Below are 19683 nucleotides of genomic sequence, written 5' to 3'. Positions count from 1 at the left end.
TTAATACAGAGCAGTATTCTACCACTAAGACTAGGAGTGCAAAGTTTGGAAATTTCCACTGGAGCCAAAGTTGGTAAATAATTCAGTGCAAAGACTGATGCTGTCTGGCCTTTAGTAGCCAAAAAAGGAGACGACATTGATAATTTGGTTATTATACTACTCACTGTCATGTTCATTCAGACAGGGTTGACCAATCAATAACCTCTGGGATTGGGCATTGGGGTGGGCAGCAGCGAAGCAGTCGCCACTGATGGTAAATTATTAGTAAATCTTTGTAAACAGGTCTTTGTAAACTTTTTTTGATGGCTGGTTTTGCAATCTCGTTTATTTGCCATCACTTTTAATTATTGATTATTGAACCAAAACAAGCGCGATTGTGAAATTGTCCCTGTAATTGCTCTTTTGGGTTGACTTAAGTAATTGCATGTTTATGCCCAACATCAGGCTGCTTACATGTATTTTGCAGAAAGCAGTCATTGAGTGACGAGAGCGCCGGCTTTAATAATGTTCCCACACCATCATTTCCCCACATTTTTGTGTCACACCTGCTTTGGAAGTCCACTTGTTTGAGAACATTCAATGCTAGGACTCAGAAGCACACTACTGTGTATATATCTCTCTCTATACAAAACAGTGGACATGGGAAACAGTGCTTTCACGTTTAAGGATTTAGAGTTCTGAAAGTTCAAGAGCATTTATTACAGCAAGACGTCGTTGTAGTTCCATGTTGGTGTAAGCCAAGAATGTAAAGTTGTCGTAAGAATTGTTTTCAGGCCGGCCTTTGTTGTCTCTTTTAATCATTACTTGGCACACTGATCCAAAGTGAGGCATCGGGTAATAATGTGTGGTGTCTGTAACAATAGTCCAACTGTGCAAGAAGAGAGGAAGAAATGTTTTCTCAGAAAAAAAGACAAGACAAAAACAAGATGTCTGGAATTTAAAAAACGAAACATTTAATAAGGCACACGTGTTCAGTGTGCACACGGAGAGAGGCTGTAAGACTCAACCGCTTTTCTGAAATCATTAAGAAATACCTCATGCAACTCCTTCCTTCCTTTCTTTCAAATAAGACTCCTGAATAGGTTTAATAGAGAGATCTCAGCAACTAGGCGTTGGGCTGCCATGAAAATTTGTGCAGACACGACATTCCTCGGAGAACGAATCCTGCAGACTGTTGAATTTTACTGTAACTGCACAAGGCTGACATTTGTTTCTCTGAATAAAATACACTCCTGTTTTCATGCACACCTGTACAATCAAATGGAATCCAAATCCAACCTGAGAGATCAGTTCTGTGTTTCTTATGAAGCTCATAATACTCCGATTTTGATGAAGCCGTCAGGAATGTTTGGCTTTAATAATGTGGTCACAGATAAAAATGGTGCTGTGCTGGCCTGTTTGCAGCTCAGAAACACCTCTGAATATTATGTTACCCCATCATAAAAGTGCACTATGGTACAATAAATTTCTTTACCGCCATTTGTTCAGTAAACTAATTTGATATCTAGTGATATGGATCAATGCCCATGTTTGTTCACACATCATTGGCTCCAAGAAGATCTTAATGCATCTTATGATCCACTAACAGTTTCACCTGCAGAGGTTTGATTTCATTTCAGAGTTTGAATGAATGAATGAAGAGTTTGTTTTTTGGTGCATCACCGTGGCAAAATCGAGGTTTTGCCTCATACATTATGTTTTTTTCCAAGGGCTGTTTGGGAAATGCTAGCATGCAGGTGATTCAGGTAAATGCTACAAGCCACTAATATTTAGGATGTGCAGGTAGCAGGGACTTTCCTCCTCTAACATGCATCACTGTGCACACATTAATACAGACTTAATAAATTAGCCAGTAAGCAGAACAGTGAATGAGAGAAGATAATATCCTTTCTAGGTGTATTTTTTCCAAACTGAAAAGCAGCACGGCTTTTTTTTTTTTTTCCAAACTTACACACTGCTGCTAATGAAACCTTCATCTCAGGAGCTTCTTGGAAGCTTTCAGGACGATATGGGAAAGAATCATCCTGAGTTTCCCATATCACCGTTAAATCCCCAGAAAATAACTGCTTTGTGTCCTCTTTGTGCTTGTTTCTGTCTTAAAGTGAATTATAAGATCAAGCTTTGCAGGATGTACAGTCAGCAGTATTGATCCTTGTCTTTGAGAAAAGCAAATGAGGGTGGTCCCACAGCAGCTACAGCCTGACTTACAGCTCTTTATTCAGAGACGCTTGTGTTGTTGGATATGACAGAGCAAACCTGTTAATGACAGCTTTGATGCCATGTACTGTACATATTCACTCAGAGAATAGAATCAGTTACACGAGTCCCCCCACAAAAACTAGGTGAAAGATACTTGTTTTTATTCTTTGAGTCCTCCAGTGACAGTTTGATTTTTATTACTTTATACCTTCAGATCGACAGGTGCCGAAACTGCCGGTGACTTCCAGACTTGTTGCTGTATTTGTAAGAGAGGAAGTGTAAGCAGAACCACTGAACACCTGCACTCTGTGCAAAGCAAAGTGAAGAAGGGGAAGAGGTCGTTTTGTGCCATGATTTATTTTGCTGATATGTTGTTTCAAGCATGAATGAACTTTACGAGTTCACAGTTAAAGATTGAAAACCTAGTGTAACATTTAGTCCAGGCACTGCAGACGTTCACCACTTAAGTAGTTCACCACATAAACTAGTCCAGCCATCTAGTTTATGGTTAGCTTGCAGTTCTGAGGGAATCAGCCCCAATGTAGGTGGTGGTGCATCTGTGTGACTGAGGCGGTGTTCCTGCAGAAACCTTGCTTCTGCAGCTGTTAACACACAGTCCAGCCCAACCATACAGTCACACCTCTGGCAAGGGTGAACTGAACCAACACAAACCAAAATATCCTCTGAAACCCCGACGGAAAAATCTGTTACAGTAAGAGCACAGATGAAACTAGCTATGGTCAGCATGTGTGGCAACATGGTGCAGCATAATTTTCTAATGTTAATTAGTACAAGAACGTATCAAATGTTGAAACTGAAATTTAATGGCAGTAACACATAAAAAAAGCTGGTAGAGTCAGTTACCCATGAAATGTTGGAACATCTAATATCTGATGAGGTTAAATAGTTGCATGATCGGAAATAGAAAAGCTATTTAATGTTGGCCATACACTCCTTTCTTATTTCATCAGGACAAAGAAGACAGAGTGTTGCTAAAAGGAGAAACTACATATCTTGATGATATGCGACATATCGCATTCTGCTCTAATTTACATTTTCACCAAACCACACACTAGAATGCAAAATCTGAGTCCGCCCGGCCGGTTTCATTATCATTTGTAGAAACAAAGCTCACACGCTCTTTCTCATCGATCCCGCCTTTTTAACTTTAATACTATCTCCGTGTGTCACCTTTGAAGGCCCAACAGTAAAGCATCATTTTCTAGGAAGAGATTATCCTTATCACTGCCTCCACCCATGAGATGTGTGTGTGTGGGGGGGCAAACAGTCAGCACATGCATGAACATACTACAATCAGCCTTAAGCTGTTGCGAAATGCATTTGTGAACTGGATTCCATTTTGCCGCCACATGCTGACACTCTGTTGGAGCGGATTCAAGACTTCATGTATCCTCGCACCTGTTCCAGGATGGAATGAAGGAAATCTACGTGCACCTCTGTTAGCGCAATTCCAGTAAGAACAGAAAAGGAAGCACAAGGGCTAACAATGGCAACAATACTGATCAAAATAACATGAATAGATTGAAAACTATTCACTTCGTTCTAAGCACGTTATAAGGAAGTGAAGCAAAAATATTCAACCCTATCCTAACCTTTTGTTCTGTTAAAGGCACCCATTGCTTCTGCTATAGAGAAAATATCGCAGATGATGCAATTCTCATCCTACATGAAGGCAGCTGGGGTCTCTGAAAAGGGTGAGGTGCTGCAGTTCAATGATATGCTATCTGCCCCGCAACAGGGCGAACTTATGCACACAGGGCAGGGCTCCAAAAACTCTTGACATCTCCAAGTTATGTAATGAAGCACATTGAGTTTGGGACACGCCGAACAGTCTACCTTTACTCATTTGTCCACACTCTGAGTCAAGTTGCCTCTATGCCTGCACTTGCACATGTCACGTCATGTTTTAACAGGTGGTTTGGTTAATTCCTGTAATGATGATTCAGTTTCTAACTGTCCACCTGGAAATACAAGCTCAGCGTTTCCTGCTGGAAACAGGACAACAGTGACCACAAATAGTTGGTAAAAAGAACACCACCATGATGGAGGTAAAAAAATATTTATTGGACAAACATGTAAGCCTCACAGACTTTCTCAGAAGCAAAGGTGCTAATAACATCAGACAATAAACCCTAGTTACACAAACACACATATTAATCCACGCACACAAACACTCACTTCATACTACCAAATGTCCACATGAACATCTGCCAGTGGTTTGAGGGATTTTTCTCTCAGTGGCTGGGTCGGAAGGGGAACGGCATCCCTGTCATAAAGGGCTGAGCTGGGTACTGAGGGTGAGAGGAAGGGTGTGGGGCAAGTGGCGCATGCGGGGTGTGTGCGCGGTGTGTGGGGAGTGCAGGGAGCGGGGCGATGGGTGAATGAGCGGCGTGCGGACTATAGGCCAGCGGAGATGTGTGGATGTTGTTGTAGTACATCACCGGGCCAAACAGCACCAACTGGAGCAGACTGGAAACACAAATACACAAAAAGATGAGACTGAGATGAGAAGCCAAAAGAAAACCAAAATCACAGGAATTAAATCTGTAATCAAATTGACCCTCGGACGGTTTAAGTCAAAAAAGGGACTTAAACCGTCCGAGGGTTAAAGGCACAGATACTGCATTGTTTAAATAGAATGGCTTTAGCGGTAAAATTTCTTCCAATGGGGAAGTTTGTTCGATTTCACTTCAACACCTAAACTTCAGTCCTTAACCAGCTTCCTATATAGTCTAGGGTGCTGGTTATAACATGGTACATTTATGTAATTTTGTTAAAAACAAAAACAAACAAACCCTGAAGCTGAAGCACAGTGTAGGCGACAACACTGTGGAAATATCACATTGTGAAGGGAAATGATGTACTAAACAACAAATTCTTGGATCTTACTTGTTGTGGGGGAGTCGGGAACAGATGGCCCTCAGGTCCTCTGTGAAGACAACATTATGTTTGAAAAGACAGTGTGCTAAGACAAAGTACAGCTGGTTACCTAGCTACTAAATTCTTTTCTAAAAGCTCCTTCATATATAACATTTGTTAAAGTTCCTTCAAAGTGACATTTTAAAAATCAGTTTGCCTTTAAATACTAATGCACTCAATCTTTTTAGGTCTTTAACTTAAAAGACAAGAGAAAAAATAAAGCAGTAATTGCAACACGTGGGACAAGTTTATGTACCCATCTACTAGGAAGGAGAAAGATTTCACAGGACTCTACTCAGTAGTGAAAAACTAAGTACAAGACGTGATCCAACAGCTTTTGGAGACACATTCAGCAGCAATAACTCAAAGTAATAATTTTCTGTATGACTTCAACAGTTTCTCACATTGTTGTGGAGGAACTTTGGCTCATTCTTCACTCAGACTGACATTTGGACTCTGACTGAGATGTTGTAACAGTCTAATTTTTTTTGTTTTTCAGTCACTCTGTTGTAGATTTGCTGCTTTATTTGGGATCATTATCACATGACATGATGACATGACCCAGTTTGGACCAAGCTTTAGCTGTCAGACAGGTGGCCACATATTTGACTCTAGAATACTTGCTTAGAATAATATACAGATGAGTTCATGGCAGACTTAACTGTAACTACAGCTGTGTTTTTTTGTTGTCATTTTGTTTCTTTTAGAAAATGAACTTAGAAGCCATACATGGAGCTGGATTTGAATAGCTGAATATTACATTAATTTCCAGTCTCAGGCACAACAATGTACAGGCACTCACGACACCATTTTTCCACACTGTTACCTCTTGAGCAGAGCAGGGCTCCGCTGGCCATGGCCACCTGCAGGGCTTGGGCCAGCCGGTCGAGGGCCAGCTGGGACAGTGCAAGTGTATCAGCGGAGGACGTGTGCGTGTGTTTGTCAGCCTGGTCCAAAAGTCGGGAAAGATCGGACGTCAGAGCAGCCAAGGACTCCATCTGAAGCAGTGCCAGGCGACCAAAAAGCCCCTTCTCGTTGAGTATGTTGGGCAAAAGCATTAAGACCTAAATAAGGAAGAAGGAGGAGATGGCTAATGACCTTCTCTGTGGACGTTACAAGGGTTTACGTGTACAATGTGTCTTTTACTGAATGGATCTGAACACAAACACAAACCTGTAGGACACTTAAATGGAGTGCAGAGAAGAGAGGCCCTACTTCTGGCTCATTCTCAGAGCTTCCATTGGTCAGCGCCTGCTTCTTGTCTCTGCTATAGACCAGCGGTGCTTTTATGCACCAGCGCACCAAACCCCCTAACGGTGTGACATCGAGCGAGGTGATCGGTTGGCTGCCGGAAATGGGCGAGTTCAGGAAGGTGATCAGGACTAGATGAGGGTCATCTTGAATCCACGATACTATCATCTGGAGGAGTTCGAGTGGGGGGGTGAGCTCCTCTGAAAACACACACAAAAATGTTAAATATCAGATGTTCCTCCAACGAACACAGGCGTGTCAGTCTTTTTTCAAACAGTTTCCATGTTTTTACATGCATTTTTTTTTTACCTGAAGTGAAGTCATAGAGAGTGGTGACAGCAGTGATGAACTGGCAGCAGAAGCGTGGGCTTGCACTGTGGATATTCTGCAGGGTGGGCACAGAGCCTGGGACCATACTGCAGTAATCATCTACCAGCACCTGCGCCAAGCGTACGCAGTACACACGATGGGTTCTCTGCACAGCACAAACATAATCAGAAGCCTACGATTAGTACATCCAAAGTACAGGGACACATACATGCAGTCTTTTCTTGACACATCAGGTCCAGACAGTGTCAGGAGAAAAACATAGACCTTAAAGCATCAAAGTTCCAACTGTGATAAGGGCTGGTGAAACTGGTCAAATTACACATGGCACCATCACTGAAGCAATACATCGTCCAGATGCAACGATGTCTGCTGTCACGTATCAAAGTCTAGTGTAAGAACAGTTGTTGTGGTTGTGTTTTTTTGTCATTTCTCCCTGACCTCATGATTTCACTACTAACAACACAGGGCTGTGTGATTGAGTCCTCACCTGCAACCAGGTAGCAGCACATTCCAGGATAGGAACCCTGCCCACAGCGATAGCCATGGAGACCAATTTGCCCAGCAGTGCCATGCGGCTTTCATCTGCCTGGTTGCCTTGGAGATTAAAAAGGGCAGCAAACATAAGTTGACGGACAGCATCACGACTCTGCTCCTGAAAACAGCTGCACATGATCTCCAACAGCTGGAGCTCCTGAAGAGCACTCATTCTCTGAAATAAAGAACAAAACAAAAAAACACACTTGAGTTATTGACTGATTTCTTTTGTGTGTTTACATATTATACATTGGTGCTTAAGCATTCTGGGGTCCCAGTTTACCCTGGCTGTGGTGTTTCTATCTTTGGGTGCATGTAGAATGAACTCCTCAACCAGCTCCAGGGTTTTTGAGTCAACCTGAGGAGGCTGCCTCCCAGACTGCACCAGGTTACAGATGTAAATGTCCAGGTGGTACAGCAGCTCCTTGGCTGCACTCAGCACATCCCGAGGCAGCAATGACTGACGGATGTCACCCATCTGTAACCTGACAGAGGCACATAAACAATGTGAAAGACGTTAAATATGATGATCAGAAGTGAAGTGTATTAATGAAAAGTCCATGGTAACAAGGCTGTATCTCTTCCATCTGTGAAAGTATTAAACAGTTTTAATTCATGAAGTAACAGTGGTTCTGAAGGCTTTAAACAACACTGCATGGTGGGCTGTTAAGATGTTGCAGACTTTTTTTTTTAAATCTTGACACACTGTGACATGTGCCACAGAAAGAAAACAACACAACAAACAAAGCACATTAGATGTAACAAAAACATTAGCTTGTTTTATCATCCAAAATGACGGAACAGTGGACAGTGATTTTCTTTAAACTCTGGTTTCAAGTTAAATTATGCCTATGACTTTTGCCGTGTCTATAGTGTCAATACTTTTGGAGTGGACCAGCTCCACACTGAGTCTCCTCAATGGTCTGCTCCATCCTGCTACAGCTAGTGTTAGCTGGCAGCTAACACTAGCTGTTTCCTTCGCTACAGAGCTTACGCGTTACAGTTAACCCGGCAGTATTCAAAAAGCAGGAGTTAAGCACTTACCTCAGCAAAAGCTCTTATTTCCTTTCAAAAAATTAGCTGAAAACAGGACCACGAAAGGTCTTAAAAGACGACGGAACTGCTTCCTGCTTCTACGGAAGCCTGTGTGGCACAAAAATGACAGCCATTGACGTTCAATCATTGTCTTTAATCATGTGTATGTAAACTGGCAACGCATTAAATTAAATTAAATTAAATTAAATTAAATTAAATTATTTTTGTTTAAATTATTTTACCAATCAAAAACCAAAAATATTTCACTCTCATAATTTTATCTTTAATTCCACATAATGACACATCATACATTGGGATAGGGCATTGTTTGATTGACTGATCTATTTTATTAGAATACACACACACACACACATCTCTCTCTCTCTCTCTCTCTCTCTATATATATATATATATACATATATATACATACATATATACATATATACATATATATATACATATATATACATACATACATACATACATATATATATATATATATATATATATATATATATATATATATATATATATATATATATATATATATATATATCTAGGAGCACTAGGTGCGGTGACTCCCAAGCTAGGCGAGTGGCTCCAGCAGATCCCGGGAATAACATCGGAGATCTCTGTCCAGAAGAGCGCAGTCCTGGGAACAGCTAAGATACTGCGCAGGAGCCTAAACAAACAAACAAACAAACAACCATATGACCAAATCACATCTACGGATATAGTAAAGAGAGGGAACAAAATCCGTAACAATATGTAGCTACTTTGTTATAAATATAATGATGGTTAAGGATATATAATACATCCTCATTAAAACATTTAACCATTTTAATCTACATAAATGATTAAGCACCAGTGTTTGCTGTCATAGATATTTTAAGATACAAAATACCAGTTCATTTCGAAATGACTGTAATTGCTGATATGCTAATATGTGTAAGCGGAGAAAGCATCTTTAAGAATTTTTGTTACGAAAATTTGTTTAACTGCAAATGTATTTCTTAGCTCATACATTCAGGGCCAGTTTATTGTTTTTAATGGCATAAAATGAAAAAATACCAAGGCTGCTTGCTTAGTCATCTATTTATTGACTAATGTAATCCGTTCAACACATTTCAGCAACCTGACATGTTTTATTCAACCTTTTAGCTATTTAGCTCACAGAACATACTAATATGCAGTGTCTTTATCTTTATTACCCTTATCAGGTCAGTACACAAGCCAAACGCTCTCTGCAAATATAAAACTATTTTAAAAAAAAAAGGTCAATATTCAAATAACAGCGAAAGAACTTGATATGGTACGCTTTGGTAAGGCCTACATTTCGTATACAGCTATATTTTTTCATTTTCAGTTCGTCATGTAGCCTATCTGTAAAAAGAAACAGAGAAAAGCTAGTTGCCTCTTTTGTGCCGAAACTCTTGAGTAAAAATTTATTTGACCTGTAATCCTCTCTAATCTACACAGCCGCGCGCGCGCCCGGCAGGCACGGGACAGCCTGATGTTTCCATCTCTCTCCCTCTCTCTCTTTTCTCGCTCTCTCTCCCTCTCTCTCTCTCTTCTCTCTCTCTCTCTCGCTCTCCCGGTAGCGCTTTGCTTTTGCACTTTGCCGTCCCGTCGAGTGATCCCAAGCATCCCGCAAGATGACCATCAACACCCTGGCTAAAGGAGGGTGTCATCGGGAGCAAATGGCATGCTTTCGAAAGGTAAGACTGCTTGATCACGTTCTCTTTGGTTGTATTTATTTATTGTCACAGAATATCCTGGAAATCCAGCGCTGAACAAATCCAACACATTTCATTAGATTAAAGAAGAAAAACAAATTAAGGTAAAATTATCATTATTATTATTGTTGTTGTTGTTGTTGTTGTTGTTATTATTCGTGTAGTGGTCCAATTCTTGTTGCCCAGCTGCATGTTTACATATGTGTGTGTGTGTGTGTGTGTGTGTGTGTGTGTGTGTGTGTGTGTGTGTGTGTGTGTGTGCGTGTGTGTGTCTCCCTTGCAGATGGAGAAAGTGATAGTGGCCATGCAGGACCCTGACATGGGCATGAAGATGAGAAACCAGAGGCTTCTTATAACTGTCATTCCACACGCCATGACAGGTGTGTGTGTGTGTGTGTGTGTGTGTGTGTGTGTGTGTGTGTGTGTGTGTGTGTGTGTGTGAGTATGCTCCTTGTGTCAGTATGCATTAGAATCAGTGTGCTTGGGTGGACAGGTACATTGCAGCTTGACTTTGTCCCAGCAGTCATACATAATTCAGCATTCATTTTTTTGAGAATCCCGTGTGCTTTGCCAAGATTGGAGAGGAACTTCTTTCCTCACTTCCCCTCTTGTTTCTTTCCATTCTTTTACAGGCCATGATATAATTGCCTGGTTGACACACAAATACAGAATCAGCGAGGAGGGTAGGTGTACAGATGCATACAATGTGCGCTTGATTGTTGACTGTTACGTATCTGCTGTTTTTCTCCTGTCTCTGTGTGAGCGGCATGTTGTGTGTTGTTGGTGTGTTGCCAGGATATGGTGCCTGACGCGGTAGGTAGTTATTTGTGTGTGCATCGTAGGGAAGGATGTTTCCAGTAAACAGGAATGGGGTTAGCCCCTGTGGGACTGGGTCTGATTAACTCACCTGATGATCTGAGTTTGATTAGTGTGCCCAAAGAGATCTCCACCTCAGGAGATTTTCAACTAAATTAGACGTTGAGGGGGAAAAAAGTAGCCCGCTGGTCCCTTTTGCTTCCGAGCAGCAGGAAAGAAAAGAGTGGAGTCAGGCAGAGAGAGACAGAGAGAGAGTGGTAGAAGCTGATTAAAAAGCATCCCACGGCTTTTTTTGGGAGCTGTCACTCAAAAAAGTAGGGCTCTTTAACAAATGAGGAGAGACTGAAGATTGATGAGGCATTCCATTGCTGGAGCAAAGCCTTGATTTATGAGAGATGGTTGACAATGCTCGCATGTGTGATAAAGAAAAGTGCAGTGCCAACAGCTCTTTTCCAGTCACAGCTACTTAGTCAGTTCAGTCTAAAAGCTTTAGTCCTAATGAAATCAGCATCCCCTCTCAGGTGCCATCAGACATGACATGGTGATAAATAAAAAACCTGAATAACAATCTGGTGAGATGATTGAGACTTCTCCTGTGGTGTTCGACAGAGTCTCTGCACCTTGGCAACATGCTGGTGAAATATGGATACATTTACCCCCTCAAAGAGCCGAGGTGCCTTGTGCTACGGCCCGATGAGTCACCCTACCGCTTCCAGGTCAGGCCGCTCAGTATGTCCATTCTGCCTACTTTCTACAACCCTGGCCCTTCCTCCATCAATCTTTCAGTAAACATCACCTTCTCTCTATTAGTGCCCATCTCCCATTTTCACTCTCACTCCATTAGCCCACTTCCTAATCCCTCATCCATCTGCCAGTCTGCTGCTTTTTCATCAACTGCTTCAACATCAGTTTCAGTCAAGAAAAAAATAAATAAAAAGGAAAAAGAAAAATGTTGCTTTTAGTTAGTTAGTTTTTTTTTTGTTTGTGTTTTTTACAGACTCCTTATTTCTGGACTAGTACCAGGTGGCCCGCGTCAGAGCTGGACTATGGTAAGAAAAAACTCTAAATATACATGTGATCTCTGAGGGACGATGTCCACTTCCCAGTGGACATGTCATATATAAAACATTATATAATCATGATTACGAACATGTAAGCTCTTTTTTACATATATCCTACAATTCCTGTCTTTTTCACTCTTTTTAAAAATTATTTATATGAAACACTTTGCGAAAAAATCCTACACAACTAAGAGTTTTTATACTTTAGTGGTTTATACATTCATAAGAGAACCCCAGTTTGAGACCAGGAGGAGACCCAGGAAAAAAAAATCCCAAATCAAATATGCGGAGCTACCTGCTGTGAAGACCCATGTGAATAAGTGAGCAGCTGAAGGCAGAAAGGAGCCTTTATAACATCTAATAAACACAGGTGCAGGTCTTTGGACCTCTGATTTCACCTCTTTCTCTTTGTTTTCTTTCTTATATCCCAACAGCAATCTATCTGGCTAAAAAGAATATAAGAAAACAAGGCGAACTGATGGAATATGAGAAGGTGAGGAAATCATGTGGGTATGCATGTCTGTGCATCTAAATGACAGAGAAAGTGTGTTTGTGTGTGTTTGTTTGTGTTATGAAATATGCACCAGGAAAATTTGGGCCAAGAAGTCTGTGTCATCATTCCTCCTCCTCTCCTCCCTCTTTTCCTTTTCCTTTTTTAGGAAAGGTACAGTCTGTTGCACAAGAGGATCAACCACACCTGGGACTTTGTTGTGATGCAAGCCAGAGAGCAACTCAGGTGCACTTTGTCGCAAACATGCACGCACACACACACGTGCGTTTACCAGCGTGCACGAACAAACCTTGCGATTTATGTTCAGAGCGTCCAAACAGAGGCGGAAGGCTGACCGCATTGTTCTGGAGTGTCAGGAGCAGGCTTACTGGCTCATCAACAGACCCCCGGTACGCTCAATAACACTGTACTGTATTCAACTGTACTGTGCTGTACATGCTATGCTACAGCACAACTACATGATCATCTCTATACTTGGCAACTATTAAAGCTGTATCCCAGCATAAAAGCAGACAGCAGTCCCACTAAAGTTCACCCACAGTCCCTTTTCCCTTCTGCATGAAATATTCAACCTATCCGGTAAAAGCCTCAGTTGACATAGAGAGAGTGAGAGCAACAGAGGGACAAACAAAGAGAGCAAGAAAAACATCATCATCATATTCCACATCTTTTTCTTAGATAGAGGCAGGCAGGCAGAGAGAAGTACCAAAGGGGAAGGAAAAAGCGTTCACGTGCGTGTGCATGCCGCGGGAAAGAGGGGAGGGGAAGATGAAAGGGATAATGGGAGGCGGGTGGATAAGAGGACAAGGGTTTTGGAGGAGGGACTCCATCCTGTCTCGACCTTATGAATTAGGGACGAGGGCTTGGAGAAAAAGAAAGAAACCTGGGACTAAAAGTCAGAGCTAGTGGAGTGGAAACTTCTAGGGAGGCTAAGTGCTCGCTCACATACATCTCATCAGACACACACCCACACACACAGATATTGTATAGACACATGCATCAAATACACTGTACTTAGATTTTACTATGTTATTTTTTGTTTTTCTTCTTTTTTTACAGCCTGGGGTTAATAACGTGTTGGACACAGGCTTGGAGCGACCAAATAACTTCAGCTGCAGAGTCACACTGGTCAGTGACTTCATTGTATTTCTCTACTTCCTGCTTTAAAAAAAATGCATTAACGATATAACTTTTCACTCCGTGTTTAATCGCCACCTTTTGTTCTTTCTTGCCACTGGGATCGTTTGAAAGTAAGTTTACCGCAGACCTGCAGTGTATTAGGAATGATTATAATAATCATGATTGTAAATCAAGGTTAAAAAGTCGAGGACCTGAGATGACAGGGTAGAGTCAGTCGCGTCTGTCGTCCCAAATGGGAAATCTAATTCAGTATGTTAGTCTGTAATCTCATACTAGGCTGTCATTGTTTGTAAAATTATATATTTAATGCTACTGTTTGTGTGTCTGTGACACATTTGGTCACAAGGCAGCTATCCTCAAATGTATATGTTTCTATAACTGTAACATACATTATATAAAGGTTTAATGTGTGACCTCACACGATGACCCTGTGTTACTCTTTACAGAACTAGAACAGTGACTACTACAAAAGAGAGGTAAGTACAGCGCGTAATTTAGATGCCATCAGATTAAGTACGAGTGTATAGAGCACATAAAAGGTTCTTCCTCCTGCCTTTGTTTGCAGATTGAAGCCTGTAGAAAGGCTCTTGGAAGAAACCGTGTAAAATCATCCATCTGCCTAGAAGGGTATGTGTCAGTTTGCTAAAGGCTCACATCCAGACACGCACAGATACACACATAATAGACGTCTGATTGCCCGGGTCAAACTCGGCGTCTTCTAGTACGCACACACATGCACATAAAGCTTAGCGCTCCCTCTAGAAGAGCCACTAATGGATGCTTCCCGGGGCGAGTTGGAATTAGTGGCCATTAACTCTTATGATCTGCAGGACTAATACAATAATACCGTGTGTGTGTGTGTGCGTGCATGTGTGTTCTTGTGTGCGCGCATGCCACTGCACTTGTGCGTGGATGTGCAGTTTTCTGAAATACAGCGAGCAGTACCTGAACCACGATCCCATTATGCAAGGCTGCCTGCCCAGTAACCCCTGGATCTCTGATGACACCGCGCACTGGACGATGAACGCAGAAATGTGAGACAATGCAGAGATTATAACCAGTCCACACAGTACAGTACTCCACACGTTCAAGACTTCATCGAGTCATGTAGCAGCAGCGCGTTAGATCATATATATTTTCTCACAGTTGAAGTACTGAACTTATCATGCTTTTCCTTATTTTACACTAAGACACTTTACACTTATTTAACACTAAGTAGTAATTGAGACTATGAAAGCGCTACAGAAACATCAGCGTGTTACATTACAAATGAGCTCAGCATCCTACATCCAGCGTAACATTTCTGCTTTTTGTGCGTTTCTTGAGCAGAGTGCCGGTCCCGACGCGCCTACGAGTAGAACGCTGGAGCTTCAGCTTCATGGAGCTCCTCAACGATGCCATGGGGAGGAGAGAGTTCATGACCTACCTGGAGAAGGAATTCAGTGGTGAGAAACAGGAGCGAGGGAACCGATTACAAATATGGAGCATTCAGCTTTGAATACTGGAGGATAAAAAAACAAAATGCACTTGTTATACCATTCATATTATTATGTTCACTATCACTGTTGTGGTCCATAATTTCTTAGACAAAGATACAGACTTTGTAGTTTGTTTCCCCTCTGTGCACCACCATGGTGAATTTAAAATGAAACACTCAATAGTGAGTGAAGTGTAGACTTTCAGCTTTAATTCAAGGAGTTTAACAAAAATTATTTTTAAACATTAGCCCTCATTTTCAGAGGCTCAAAATAATTTGTACGAACAAAACTAATTGTAAATATGAGGATTGTTTTTGTAGGGCGGCACGGTGGTGCGGTGATTAGCACTGTCCACCATCAGGCCAGGGCCTTTCTGTGTGGAGTTGTTGTGGATGTTCTTCCTGTGTTTGCGTGGGTTCTCTCCTGGTACTCGGGCTTCCTCCCACAGTCCAAAGACACGCAGTTAGTGGGGTTTGGTTCATAGGTGTGAATGGTTGTCTCTCTCTATGAGTTAGCCCTGCGACAGACTGGCGACCTGTCCAGGGTGCACTCTGCCTCTGGCACTGCGGTAGCTGGGTTAGGCTCCAGCTCCTCTGTGGCCCTGACAAAGATAAGTAGAAGAGAATAGACGGATTGTTTTTATTACATAGATTTAGTCAGTGACCACCTGAAGTCTTGAACCCATGGACATCATTAAATGCTGTCTGAGCAATGAAGACCTGGCACTTTGGTGGTTTGCAGAGGAAAAACTGCAAAACTTTGTGTCTGCATAGCTGTGTTTAAAGTGATCCATAACCCATTTTCCCAGTAAAGCAGGTCTGAATGTCTGTATCCACCTGCACTTTCAGTTCATGTTTGCATCAATACAACACAATGTTGGCAGGCACCAGAGGTGTCCTCCCATACCCTGTCTTCAGCCACGTCCCTGTCGAGGCTGAAACTGCAGCTGGAAATGAGCATAACAGGTGTAAAATATGCGTGAAATACGAGGAATATAGTATAGATTGTTACAATATTACACATGGAAAATCTATTTAATTGTTTTTCACATCAGCTTTATTCCGAATTTGATTATCTCTCCTAATGATATTTTCCAGTCCCGGCGGTGAGAGGTGGAAAAGACGAGACAGTGGAAAAAGAGATTCAATATATTTATGTGTCCTGTATAAACACCAGAGACGTGGGCTGAAGTGCTGCGCAGCAATCAATTAAAACAATCTTTTAAATCATTAGAAGAAGAATTCAAATACAGAAGAGGTCACAAACAGATGTGGCAAAGTTAAAAGGTAGACGAATGGAGGAGAGGAAGGGCCACATTTAAGAGTGAGATGTGGAGAAGAGGGAGGCATGAGCAAAACACAGGAGAGGGATTTGCTCACCCATGCATGCGTACAGTAGGAACTCTTTCCACAGCTATAAAAAGACTCTTGCTGTGTGTCACATTTTCCTGCATCAGTGTTGTTTTACCACACACGCAGCTCCTCACCGTGTGTCTCTCCGCTCTCAGCGGAGAACCTGTATTTCTGGCAGGCGTGTGAGGATATCAGACATGGAGAAAGCTCCAAAATCGTAGAGAAAGTGGAGGACATCTACAAGTAAGTGGACAGCCATGTCACACATGCATGTGTTACATATTCATAAGATAAGCACCTCATCTTTTATGTAACCCAGGAATTTCCTGGCTCCTGGAGCGGCCCGCTGGGTCAACATCGACAGCAAGACAATGGATAAAACCTTAGAGGGGATCAAACGGCCGCACCGCTTTGTCATGGACGACGCGCAGATGCACATTTACTTCCTCATGAAGAAGGTCTGACCTCTGACTCACCCACCCACACACTGTACCTTTATGTAACAGCACTTACCATCAACCATAAAAAATGCATTATAAGCAAGCGCGAGCCATGAATATGGAACACAGATCCTTCTTATACTTTTTCACCTGACGTGGCTTTTCTGTATTTATTAAACGGGATCTCTCTCCTTTGTCCCACAAATTATAATAAAATTATGCAACGTTATGAAGTCATGTGCAAAAGTCTTGAACCATTTCTTTATACTTTGCTTCTAAGAAGCCAGACTCTTGTCATTTTTTAAAGTGGTCTTCATCAATTGCTCTTCTAGGCTTTCTGAAGGTCTTGCAGGGGTTTTCTTTGGACATTGGCTTGCTTCTTACTTATTTTCAATCTAGTCCTTGTACCTGACCATTTTCTGAGAAATGTTGTTTGTTTGTTAAGCTGCTTCACACTGACCTGTGAATCACTCAAGCATCACAAAGGCAATTTCTCAAGCGATGAACCAGTGTTTATACACATGACAGACAACTTAGCAAAGAACCTGTCTAAACTACAGAAGATGAACAGTATGTGAAAGCCATGCCCCTGAGGAGTAGGAAAAAAGTCCAGCAAAGACCCAACACAGGATCCGAGAGATGCATCTGGCCATGTAGTCGATCATTTACTATGCACTGAAGCCTTTTCAGCACAAGCCTGGCTGTCAATAAGCCTCAAAAGGCCGAGCTTTGCTAAATGACACACAAACTGAACTAAAAATCAGTGAAAACTTCATTTTCAAATACTTTTATGCACAAATTTTGATTCACCTTACAATACCACTGGAAAGCAGCTAATTGGCAATGACTTTGTTTTTCAGCGTGACAATGATCCCAAATGCAGCAAAATTACACTTGCATAGTAAAACACAAACTGTATAACAGTATCAGGCATGGACTGGCCTCCCCAAAGTTCAGACGGTGTTGGAGATTTAAGGTGGACATACCAAAGAACGACTTTCAAGCTTGTTAGAATTGTCTGTTTTCTGCCTTACATACTATATCACCTACTTACATTAGCAAAATATAAAAAAAAAATAGGGGTGGCTCAAGATATTTGCACATTACTGTATGCACAGTCTGTTTTTTAGATTGTAATGGTGCTTTGAGGTGAGTCCTGCTTTACAGGAATACAGCTTGGGAAAAAAGCTAATTTGCTTCCTTGTCAGACGAGAGGATCAATATCAGTTTCTTACCAGTGAGCTTTAGAAGTGCTGCTTCACCTTTGGTCAGAGCCAAGCTGTTTCAGTGTGTATTTAGTATTTATGCCAAGCTAAGCTGGATACCTCTTTGCTCTGGCTTCATATTGCATGACATATGAGAGTGTATTGATCTTTCCTTCTTACCCTCAGCAGGAAAGTAAATTAACGCATTAAAAAGAAGCCAGAAAGCAATTTTTGTTTTTCTACCTTTTGCTCTCCAAATCTTTGGTTGGGTACAATAAATGTGTGACTTGCCTTTTCCTGTTTCTGAACATCAGATTTAAACAAAAAACATACTTTTTTGACTCATGTGGAAGTCCATCTTTTCTTTCCCATGAGCTAAAAGCTTCTTTTTGTGTATGTGTGTCTGTTCCCAGGACTCCTATCCAAGGTATCTCAAGTCTGACCTGTACAAGAACATGCTGGCCAAAGCCATCGTCCCCCAGGAAACCAAGAAAAGGTGACATTTTTATACTCATCCTACTTTTTTTTTCCCTCTATCCATATTTAAGCATGCATTTAATGAGCGCATTTTCCTTTTCTCCTTCCCGTCAGTGTGTTCCCCTTCATGAGACGCCAGAGGCACTCTAGCCCCTCCCCTGCTCAGACTGCCACCCAGGCAGCAGAGGAAGAAGGCCTTGCCAAGGGGGCAGGTGCCAACTCTGCAGCTGGCTCGCATTTCTGATCCAGGCCAAAAAAAAAAGAACCCAAAAAAGAGAGAAAGACTCGGTCACTTTACTCTCTGTTGTCTGAGTTTTTTCTTTAAAGTCAAACAGAGCTTCTCGTACGCCGCAGCAACATCACTAGAGCTTTGAGAAACAGGTGTCATGGCACACCTGAGCAGCATGCCACTGAAGGACAACCAGTGAACCACAGAGAAGAGCTTTTTCTACACCCTTTATTGTTGCATCCTCATCCCATCACAGTGTGCTGAATAGTTTTTCCTATGATCCCCATATCAAGTGTTCTTTTTCTATAGAATCCTGAGCCGGTTTAGGTAAAGGCGTCGGTAACATGATATTTCTTCAGAGATCTGCCTCAGTGTGACTGTGATTGTTGGGCAGTTTGCTTGTGCAGTTGGAGCTCCACATTACGTTTGTCGTTGCGGTTCACTTTTCTCAAGCATGCTCTCAACTCAATAAAATGTCACAACAGCAGTTAGTGTGGTGCTCCAGCCTCAGCCCTGCATGCTGTGAGTACCTGTGAGTGTGTGGATCAGCGACCAGGTTTTAGAGCACCTTTTCCTTCCTCTCTTTCTACCACACACTGCTAATCGATTTCATGGTTTAAGTTTTTAAATCCCCAGAAAAAGTAAAGTAAGAAAATAAATAAACAAATGTTCCCACTGAAATTTGTACCTTCGGTCATTTAACCCTTCCTATGGCTACCTGCAGGAGCTCTAAAAGGCTCATTATTTGCATTATTTATTGTAACACTTCTGTTGCTTCTACTTCCTTATAATAATAACTGTTCTGTGCTGGCTCCCTCTACTGGCTGCATGTGACCAAAGCAACATGTTTTCAAGTTTCCTGGAAAAACTACAGCCTGTGATCCTTTGTGGCAGGTGTGATCCCTGAGCTGTGAGCACCCTTTTCCTTCTCAGCACATTTTATCTGAAG

General features: G+C 41.8%; 2 protein-coding genes across 3 annotated transcripts; one reads left to right on the top strand and one right to left on the bottom strand.

Annotated features, from left to right (window-relative positions):
- Positions 1-4263: 4263 nt before the first annotated feature.
- Positions 4264-8442, bottom strand: ints15 (integrator complex subunit 15). The gene is made up of 8 exons (XM_082513531.1): positions 8299-8442; positions 7538-7739; positions 7208-7429; positions 6700-6865; positions 6313-6590; positions 5966-6203; positions 5110-5149; positions 4264-4689 (listed from the first exon to the last, which is right to left on the bottom strand). The coding sequence occupies exons 2-8, from the start codon at positions 7730-7732 to the stop codon at positions 4455-4457; spliced, it is 1374 nt and encodes a 457-aa protein (XP_082369657.1). The 5' UTR covers positions 7733-7739; positions 8299-8442; the 3' UTR covers positions 4264-4454.
- Positions 8443-9716: 1274 nt separating this feature from the next.
- rgs11 (regulator of G protein signaling 11) lies at positions 9717-19415 on the top strand. Of its 2 annotated transcripts, XM_082513197.1 has the most exons (17): positions 9717-10007; positions 10309-10405; positions 10658-10708; positions 11451-11557; positions 11839-11890; positions 12337-12395; positions 12562-12638; positions 12721-12802; positions 13473-13541; positions 14006-14029; positions 14119-14180; positions 14474-14587; positions 14883-14998; positions 16539-16626; positions 16703-16841; positions 18442-18524; positions 18620-19415. In XM_082513197.1, the coding sequence occupies exons 1-17, from the start codon at positions 9945-9947 to the stop codon at positions 18747-18749; spliced, it is 1413 nt and encodes a 470-aa protein (XP_082369323.1). In that variant the 5' UTR covers positions 9717-9944; the 3' UTR covers positions 18750-19415. The 2 variants fall into 2 exon arrangements, with proteins under 2 accessions (XP_082369323.1, XP_082369324.1); XM_082513198.1 differs by lacking the exons at positions 9717-10007; positions 10309-10405 and having other exon boundaries at positions 10654-10708; positions 11451-11570.
- Positions 19416-19683: the final 268 nt, after the last annotated feature.

Source organism: Aulonocara stuartgranti (genome assembly GCF_965226115.1).
Source record: "Aulonocara stuartgranti genome assembly, chromosome: 18".
In the NCBI taxonomy this organism is placed as follows: domain Eukaryota; kingdom Metazoa; phylum Chordata; class Actinopteri; order Cichliformes; family Cichlidae; genus Aulonocara; species Aulonocara stuartgranti.
The sequence above is the reverse complement of the archived record's forward strand: the minus strand, read 5'-3'. Positions and strand labels throughout refer to the sequence as shown.